General features: G+C 41.2%; 1 protein-coding gene across 1 annotated transcript in view; it reads left to right on the top strand.

The window, feature by feature from the left end:
- TENM4 (teneurin transmembrane protein 4) overlaps positions 1 to 10,374 on the top strand; it is a 421,264-nt gene that overhangs the window by 324,567 nt on the left and 86,323 nt on the right. The window contains exon 17 of the mRNA XM_009286142.2: positions 9,732 to 9,851. Within this exon, the coding sequence (XP_009284417.1) occupies positions 9,732 to 9,851 (120 nt within the window). The remainder of the gene's footprint in view (positions 1 to 9,731; positions 9,852 to 10,374) is intronic.

The raw sequence follows: 10,374 nt of genomic DNA, 5'->3' as shown, positions 1-10,374 counted from the left end.
TTCTCATCCTAAATCCAAAACACAGCACTGTACCAGCTACTAGGAAGGAAATTAACTCTATCCCTGCTGAAACCAGGACAGATGCTAAGATAGACAGGTGTGCTATAAATGCATGTGTGCACCATTTTAATGGTTTTTATTCTCACAGTTAAGCTGCATCGAACCCAAGCCCTATCAAAACCAAAATTGTGAGTATTGATCATGGCCAAAGAACAACTGAGAGAATAGGGGAGGATCAAAATGGCTTTCAAAACGTTTCGGTAGTCCCTGTGGTTCAGTTGTGAATGATTTCGAAGAATATTATGATGACATCTTAGTATCCTTGAAGGAAGACGTTCAAAGCACCTTCTCTTTTCTTTTCACCCATTTCTTCCCACATCTGGAGGGCTGCAGGTTCACCCCAGCAGATCTTCCTGAGCTTCCTTCACAGAGAAACCAAAGTGCTCTGTCTTTTCTGTGCTTTTCCCTCAAGAAAAGTGTGATTTTGATTCAGCGAAGTAAGAAACGCTTCTTTTCTAGCCGAAGACAAAGTTAGAATTCAAAAAACCCAAACTGATCAGGTGTGGCTTTCTGCTGATGATTTCTCCCCAGATGGCTGGTCCAGCCCATGGCTCTGGCCTGGCTCCAGCAGGATGCGGCTCCGTTGGGCTGGCAGCGAAATGCCGTGGGTCGGATGCACCCACTGAACTGCAGGCACCCCGGAGGCGATGCAGGAGCTCGTGGAGCACAGCAGCTCCGCGGGTTAGGACAGCTTTGAAAGATAAACGCCGCATCTGTTTAAGACTGTGTCATAGTATTAGACCCCACCCAGCGTTCCTGAGAGTGAGCACTCGTGGCACAGCACGGTACCTACATTGATGAGTACGGGGTCATATTTTTCCATATTTTAAACCAAGCTAACACAGCACCTCTTCAAACCCTCTCCTTCCCAGCATTACTGTCTTCCAAAGGCATCGTTCTGCTTTTGTTGCTTTCTGCTTAAATGAACTACTTATTAGCTACAAATCATAGCTTTTTGAAATACAGGAGAATAACGAGGAATTTTCAAAGACTTAGTGATTTTTATTTTGGTAATTATTCCTTTTAAGCACAGGAAAGCATAATTTTAAAACTTACCTTTTCAGTGTACAGGGCATATAGATATATATGCCTTTTCAATGTTTGCCTTTTTCTTTTTATTTTAAATTATATAGTATGGCATTATTTCAGTGTAAAGTGATTTTGAGTTGAACATGGCATTATTTCCATATAATAAACTAACGCAACATATGCAGCTTACTTCCACTTTGTGGAATTTGTACCCACAGGACTCTATGAAAGCAAAGTTCCTGTCCATTTTTATGTTTATTTCCATAACATAGCATAATCATAATGTAATTATATTCCCCTTTCACAAATGGCAGTAGAAGGGAATCCTGTGTACAGTCATTAGAGAAACCGGGGTGCAGTTTTTAACAAATATTAAAGAACACTGGACATTTATTACCAAGCACAAACTCTTGCGTAGGATCTTCCTGGTGTGATTTGGGCACGCTTCCAGGATCAGGCAAGGCAGCTGATATAAATGCTGCACCATCCTGTACCTGGGATTAAAAGGTCTCAGGTGATACCTGTGTACCTAGGAGCTCTTGGAGTGTGCAGAAAGCAAAACTCAAGCCTCCAAAACTCCCAAGCAGGAAAACAAAACTCCTAATGAGTTAAGTACCCCCTGCATTACACAGGTGCTGACGTGCACATTTGGGTTTAGGAGTCTAACTACGATACAGATGCTGATGTATTCTCTTGGATCTGGCACGTAGATATTTGATTAATATTTATTCAATATTCAAGGTACGTTCCTCTGAAAAAAGAGCATCCCACGTGCCCATTGTTTTACAGTACTCGTTGCTAGACATGTCTGGCATGATAACTACGAGCTGAGCCAGTAGCTCCATTCAATATAATAACATCACTAGAAACTGCATATCCTGTTCAGTGGAGAGATTTGATTATTTCATTACTGCATAAGGCTTCTTCAAATTAAATACCGGCTCACTGTTGTAATGATTCGCATGTGGGACCCTAGCGTGTTCATTCTGCAAAAAGCTGGAGCTTTCTGCCCCAAGCTCTTTGCTGCCTCGCCTCTGCAGAGGTTTGCTGACCCCAGACCAGACTGGAGAGCTTGAGCACCCCTCGGCCAGCTTAGTGTAAAATCTCCTTTCCCACTTAAAACTGCGGGGCAACTGGTGTGAGCTGATCCTGTTGGCTTTGCACCGATGGGGTAAAGTTCTGCCTTGCCAGATCAGCTTTGGGGCAGTTGCCTCTAGCTGTTGGATGCTAACAGCGGAGTCCAAGTACAGTTTTCAACCATTTCTATGTATCAGGAAGAGCCTGTCCTTCGAGTGTGACATTTACTTGCTAAATTGTTTAAAACCCCCTACATAAAAAAGCAGTTTTAAAATCCCAGTCATAAAATCTTATATATTTTATTGAACCACTTTTTTTCCTAATTCCTTTGGATCATTACAAAGCTATCAGACAGCTTCTATGTAGTTAAAGAACTTTCCCTATGATCATCAAAAAGAGAGCTCATTTTATAATTAACCTGAAATAATGTATTTTTCCTTCTGTTCTGCTCAATTTTGCTTTCATAGTGCCTCAAATTTAATGGAAGGAATTGCTTTTATTTTGGCTCTTCTGCAGAGCTGAATATGTGTCCACAGCCTACAAAATAAATACCAGACGTAAAATACTATAATAATACAGAACTGGTAAGTTCTGCAGACATTTTTTGTGAAGACTTGACATGAATACATTATTCATCTCTGAAAGTTATTGCACCATAAAGTCTTTACCTCTCATAGAAATAACGGTTATAGGATCATTTCTGAAAAATTATGAAATGAGCATAATTCAGTATTAGGTGGAAAAATTATCTTGCACCTTACGAGCCACTGAACTCCTGACTTGGATTTTACAGACCTGAAAAAATAGGAGTGTGATTCTGTTTCTTTGAGATCTCGTACAAAGCAAGAGAGTGTTTCTTGGGTTGTAGTGGAGTAATGGAGAGAATCATCAACTTTTAAAGCATTTCTTAGTCAACCACATTGTGAATAAAAGGATTCTTCAATGAAACTTTGCAGTAAAGCACAGCCCAACTTTATTATGCATTGCATTTCCTATAAAACTCTGTTCTAAAATGCTTTCACTTAAATAGTGTAGTTGGAGCCAGTTTTGTAATTTCAGAGACCAGCATCAGTGTCTTTTCCTCGTTATTTCCTATTTGCTGAGCAGCCTTCCTGTATTCCTTACCCTCCCACCTTCCCATTATAGCTCAACTGAGAAATCTTGGGATGCAAAAATAGTGAGTCAATGAGGCATAGAGACCCAAGATGTTTTGAACGGCAGAAGTGGCATCTCTTTCCAACAGTGGCCAGATTGCTTGGCAGATCAGAGAGGAAGATTGTGCTTTCATAAAGAGCAAAAAGACACACACCGAGTAGGTGAACAAGGTTCAAATCTTGGGAGAAGTTTTCAAAGCAATAAGGGCCTGAGTCTTTCAGGAATGGAGCCAGCAGGGAATTATTTTGAGAGCAATGATCATGGTTTTTCTAGAAGCGGTAGGTAGTCCTCAAATGATGCTACATTTTGTTACTAAACTGTCGTGCAATACAGATGCCTTCTTTTCCCTTTGGAGGAGCTACAGCTAGCAATCACTAGTATTGCTGACAAAGGTGATGCCAAAGGAGGTTTTTGAGAACTATCAGTTTGTAAGTCCTCACAGGGCAGAATGCAGGCAGATGCATGCAGAGCTTGAGAAACTGGACAGCAGCTGCTCACAAAACCAATCCTACTCATGAAGACTAAAAATATCAGATGAAGACGACCCACTGTTTTGATACTGTGAGGTTAGACTCTAAAGAGACAACAAGAATAACAATCTGTATCTAGAGGTATTATTGTAAATCAGCGCTTTCCTCTGTACTTCAAATACCAGCTTCATTAGCCACATTTGTGAAAGTGTTGCTTTTTCCCCTGTCCTTCTTAAGACAATTTAAGTAACGGGCTTTCATTGACGCGTTTCATTCCGTTGGCTTTACTGTGTGTTTTGTAGAATATCTAAAAGACTGTAGAAGGTTTCTTGCAAAAGGTTAACATTTAAGGACCATACCCGCATAAAGAATCATCAGCATCTCCTGACCCTTTAGTGATGGGACCTTATAAGTAACTTCACTGAGTGGATTAAACAAACAGAACAAATACTGTTTCTTGCCGCAAACAACTTAGCATTGACTTTCTTTTATTGAGCCTGGTCAGAGCTCTTATAAACTTTGCTCTTCATCTTCCCCTCTTTTTCTCCTGGGTCTCCCACTCCATCAGCTGCTCAGAAAGTTGAGTGGCAGGATCTGTTGCAAGCCATGTCTGTCAGTGCCACTTTAGCAAGTCCCCGTTTGGGACTTGGTTGAATGTCAGCGCATTTAGTCCTTTTGTCAGATTGACACTGGCATTCTGGTGCTCCCCTTATTGGCAAGCTTCTCTGCTAAGCCTAATTAATGATTTGTATTCCAGCTGCCCAACACATGCCAAACGCTTTCAGAAACTCACTTGTGCTATCCGTGGTGGTGTGGGAGTCTTTCTGCATGACTACTGTTTAATTTTTGTTATTTCATGTAAGCGTGCCTTTCTTTTTTAACAAGGAACCCTTCAGCAAGATCTTTTCTATTCTGTTTCCTAACCTTAATTCCTTAATTCAGATGGCAGCTAAGATCAGTAGGTGGGTTTCCAATTTAAGCCTTTCCTACAGCTAAACTGAACTGAACAGGGATTGACTCAGTTCAAGGAAAGACTATCAGGAATTTTTTCTGCCCAGTTAAGAGGCAAGTGGGCAGGGCTTTTTTTACAGACAGCTTTTGAGGGAGATACTGCCACAAGCAATGAACTTGAAGGTCTGTATGTTCTGCTGTTTCCTCTTCTTCTTTTGTCCTTCATCTGCCAGCTCAGGCATTTTCTCTGTGTCCATGTGTTTGATCATGATGCCCTTAGCTTTTACCTGGCATTCTACCAATTTTCCTATCTATCCTAGTACTAGACTGCCCTGAGGTTGTTTAACGTGAGACAGGTGCGTTCAACCCAAAATGGACGAGGTACATTTTGCTGCACTCTGTGTTATTATCAAGCAAAAAGGTCACAGCAGCTAAAGCCGTGAGATTCTGTTTGTAGCAAATGACTGTATTTATAGGCACTTACCAGCAAGGTGCCTGAGCATATCATAGATGAAGTGCCATGAGAATGTAAAAATCCCTATGCAAGGGATTAGCAGATTACTACAATTATCCTTCTAATGTCTCTGTAAGGAGGGGATGTGCCTCAATTGTGATTTTGCAGGTGGAGTACAAAGACACATGCAGACTAGTTGTCACGACCAGTTTCACACAGAAAGTCTGAGCAGAGGGAGAAATAGAACTGAGATCACCTAATTTCATTAATAAAGCTCTTCCCAATGAGTAATAACTTTCTAGATTTTCACTTTATGGTGCTCTGTTGATGTTTCATCCACAGCAGAAGGATAACTCCCATATATATAAATAAATATATATATACGCACCAATAAAATATGGAAGTGGTAAGTAACTTCAAAGAGATGAAGAGATTTATGGTGGCAAATTAAAATATTTATTATTAATAACTTGGCTGAGGATGGATAAGGAGTCATGATAACCATCTCCAGACATCTGAAACCTTTAAAGGAGAAGGCACAATGAGTTACGATGGAAATATTTTGAGGAGCTGCAGAAATTCATTGGGTGAGATTTCCCATGGCACCTATCCTCAGTCAAGGAAAGAATATACATTTCTTGCAGCAAAAGGGGGTTTAGGGTGCATGGAATTTTCTTTTCCCACTGAAAAATGTTTAGCAGAAGCAGTATTTTTGTCTATTTCCCAGTGCCAAGCGCAGTGTCAGCAGAAAACATCTATGAATAAGAAGTATTGGAAGGGCCAGTGTCTAAGTTATGAGATGTTGGATCAGAGTCAGTATTAGAGACAAATCTTTAATGTGCTCCCATAATGTGAAATGGCTTTTTGGGAATTTACTTTTCTGGCTTCTGTACTAAAGCTGGTTTTGTCGGCTTGAATTTTGTTGACAGCTTGTCAAACTTTCTTTACATCTGAGCAATGGGAAAGTAAAGGCAATCAGTGCATCCCTGTCTGTTTTGACACTGTGGCCCAGATCTTACCAGGAAGACCTAATTTAATTTTCTAGGGAATAAAGAATGACTTCACAAAACGATGGTGTAAAATTGTCTGATACACCATCTGGCGTAGATAGCATTTTGACAATGATTTGGTGTTTCAGGGAAGCTTTTATGGACAAATTAAGAAAAAAAAAAGAAAGGAAAAGTCTAATTGAAGAGGAAGAAAAAAAGCAGACTGCTGTTCATTGTAAAACAAGAATCCATACAACCTGATGTGAAAGTAATGAAAGAAACACACAAAAAAAAGTCAGAAAACAGAGGCAATAGGTGGAATCTGTTAATAATTCAATGAAAAGATGAGGCTCCAGCTACAAGAAATTCAGTTTTGTTCAACTGCAGAAAAGACTCTGAAGTGGCAGGTCTAGACTAATGGAATAAATCTCTTCTATTAACATGAGAGATAATTTTATGTAAATATATTGGGAGACCTTATAGCGGAGCTGAGCGTCTTAGCAGTACCACTTAACTTGTTTGTAGTGTAATTGCATTTAGACCAAGGTCTTCTGAAGGAAATGGCTGACTAAATTAGCATTAACCAGGTTCCTGGGGGGCTCGGTGTGTTGTGGGTAGTCGATCTTGCTTCCAGAAAGGACACGTTGACACCAGAGAAGCCAGCTGCTTCCAACGCACTGTATTAACTGTTTTTCCCAAGTGGGGCAAATTGTCACCCGGGGAGGGAGAAGATTTGAGACTCTAATCAGGCAGAGTCTGAGCCCCAGTTTTCCTCCATTTTCCATCCCTACTGCTTTTAAATGAATTCAGATTTGTGCATGTTGCTCCAGCTTCTTTTTATCACTGGTTTGGGAAAGATGTCCTCTTTGTGGGAACATCTTTCCTTATAGCATGTAAATAAAGCTATTGTTACAGTCCTCGGGAGGATGGTGGATGCAGCTGGGCCTGCTGACGAGCTGCTTCTCTGAGAAGAGATGCCAGCATCGCCTGAGTTAGTCAGCACATAGATGTGCTAACGGAGTTGGAGTGCGGTGCTGTGAAGCATTGTCTAGAATGGGAACAGAGTGTCTTCCTGGAAGGTGGGAGTTCAAATGCATTTGTTACAGCTGCCAAGACGAGAGGAAGCTCTTTGTTTGTCCATGTTGTGCTGGTGCTTGTTATTGAAGAAATAGTTGTCAGTGATATGTAATGGACCAGATGCTTGCTGATATAAAGCACATCCCCCCATTAACGTGAGCTGAGGATCTAGGCCAATGTGCTTGCAATATTACTTAGAAGTTTGCAACTGCTTGGACATGTGTTTTGTGTAGGACAGCAGGAGAGACACCTGCAACATGTTGTATTATTTTTTCCTTTGCTTGCTTTTAACTCTTGGAAGGAAGAAACAACAGGTGGAAGTGTTCTTTTCGAGTTCACAAAATGTATGATCTTGTCTCTCAAGTATTTTAAAACATTCATAGTCCCAGTGTTGGCTTGAATATGCTGTCAGTAATTCAGAATACTGAGTCCCTTGTGCTCTGCAGCAAGAAGATCTTAGTCTTCAAGCAACAGTCTGTAGCGATTCCTTGTTTTTCACAAAATGTGCAGCCATTTGATAAGAAGCTGAGAGAAGACAGCTTCAAACCCTTCCTCAGGTCTCTCTAAAGGATGGAAAAGGAGATGGGGCAGGGTGGAGGGGATCATGGAAGAATCTGGGAAGAGAAGGCTTCGCTTCTGCTCTTAGCTCAGACGTGATTAGACATACTCACTTTGTGCAAAATTGCGCTACGGTTGGTGACCTGTTCACTTCAGTGGGGTTATTCCAAGCCTTGGCATTTTTCCAAGCATATTCCATGGCATCGTGATCCTTTGAGTTACGCTTTGCCTGCCTGTTAGAGAGTGATGCGTATATTACTGTATTGGAATATTATTTTGAATTTGTTGTGTATGGGAAGCTGAGTTAGAACCTTCAATGGGAGAAGCAATAGAAGAATGAAGAATATTAGCTCCAAGCTGGGCCCAAGTCTTTTCCTAGATGATTCCTAACAAGTCAGTGATGATATATCGGAGAAAACTCAGTGACAGAAAAATCATTTCCATTATCTCATTTGCCTGTGGCCTGTTCCAAAATTGCATATGAATCCAGTCACATTTTAGATTGCCAACACATTCTGGTAACGCTTTGAGAATTTTTGTTAATATAGGAGCTCTCCCTTTAGATCGGTAGGAGTTTCTTTAAGACTCCCTGACAAATGGTCTGTTTTCTGTACTGTGGAATATACAACTAGTACAGCCCTTATTAAATAGAAATTATACTTTATCTCCTTGCATTATACAATATCAGATTTTTAGGTGGACTGTAAGAAAATAACTTGATCTTTCCCTGATGATCCGTGTTCGTGAAGTCATCTTTACAAAATATTGCAGATACCATCCTTTGCCTCAGTGAACCAGTAAAGCGACATTTCTCAGTTGAAGTGGGTAGATAGCAAGTGCAGCTGGGATCATTTACTCTAGCTGAGATCTGATCCTGCACCTGTAGAAACATTGGCTTTCGATCTCTGCTCTCCAGCAGGACAGCAGTTAGGAAAATCACTCACTGGGTCATGTTAGCACACTGACACCACAATTTGCTGTTGCTGCTCAGAAAAATAGTTACCTTCAGCCAAAAATTGGGTTCAGACACTCTCACAGACATGCGATGCTTTGTCTTTACAGGAAGCTCCTAAGGTAGAGGCGTAGTAATGACTTAGAGGTCTGGAAACAGACTTTGGAATAAGAACCTAGAAAATCTGTCTTTGGCTTTACAGCAGATTTTCTGACTGACCTTGGACAACTGAAAATCACTCTGTGCTTTATTTCCTGTCTCTGTAAAATACCTATCTTGCAGTATTAATCAATGTTTGTAAAGATCCTTGAAATCCTTAGATAAAAGAGCACATTACAGAGCACAGAGTAATTGGAATAGATGTAGCCTATACAATAGTGCAATCTACCAAACTTGGAAAGAAAGACGGGAAGAAAAAGCCCGTCTTGTTAGCATGCTCAGTTCCCCAAGCAGGTTGTAGGGAAGCTATCTGAACCTAGCAAATTATCTGTCATGGTTTTCCCAAGCGTGGAAGAAATGAGCCGTCAAGCCTTGGTCAGGGTGCTTCTGTGGCTTTTGTGTTTTAAATGAGCCCATGCAGTGCTTGGTAGGTTTCTGTTCTCTTTGATTCTAAAATGTGCTTTGCCCTTAATTTGGGCAATGTTGTCAAGACACTGTGAAACTTGTTGATAGCAAATTCCAGTGTGATGTTGTGAACCCTACAGAAGTCCACAGTTAATGAAGTATATGTGTAGGAAAAAGGTAAACCTCATTTTAGGTATTCAATGTTCTTACACAACTCCTGAGGAAGTCTTCAAGAGCAGCATCCCACCATCAAGACACACGGCATGGCCCCTAGCTTTCCAGGACATAAGGGCCTGGACTTTCTAATCCATAGGATTCCCAGCCACAGAAGTAGAGGAAAAACCTGATTTTGTCAAAAAACTTATTATTTCTTACAATTTTTCTCCTTCTTGCAGACATGCGTGTGTGATTCGAGGCCAGGTGATGACAGCAGATGGGACCCCTCTAGTTGGAGTGAACATCAGCTTTGTCAACAATCCTCTTTTTGGATACACAATCAGCAGACAAGACGGCAGGTAGGATGTCTTTCTAGGATTTACAGTGTTCAAGCAGCAGTTATGGCATTATTACCATCAACACTAAAGAGAAACTCTTTCCAAGAGTACATTTATTGTTGATGCATTTTGAAGATGTTGATGCATTATTGTTAGTTGTTACGGGGCTCCATCTGGCTGGTGACCGGTCACCAGCGGTGTTCCGCAGGGTTCAATTCTAGGGCCAGTCCTGTTCAATATATTTTTCAACAATCTGGATACAGGAGTTGAATGCACCATTAGCAAGTTTGCTGGTGATACCAAACTGGGAGGTGGTGTTGACTGCCTTGAGGGACAAGAGGCCTTGCAGAGGGATCTAGATAGACTGGAGCATTGGGCAATTATCAATGGCATGAAATTTAACAAGTCCAAAGGCCGGATCCTGCACCTAGGACAGAGTAATGCCGGGCACAAGTCTAAATTGGGAGAGGAGTGGCTGGAGAGCAGCCCTGCAGAGAGGGATCTGGGGGTGCTGGTCGACAGCAGGCTCAGTATGAGTCAGCAG

The sequence above is a fragment of the Aptenodytes forsteri genome, unplaced genomic scaffold (genome assembly GCF_000699145.1).
Source record: "Aptenodytes forsteri isolate BGI_AS27 unplaced genomic scaffold, ASM69914v1 Scaffold231, whole genome shotgun sequence".
Classification (NCBI taxonomy): domain Eukaryota; kingdom Metazoa; phylum Chordata; class Aves; order Sphenisciformes; family Spheniscidae; genus Aptenodytes; species Aptenodytes forsteri.
This window is presented reverse-complemented; position numbering and strand designations above follow the sequence as displayed.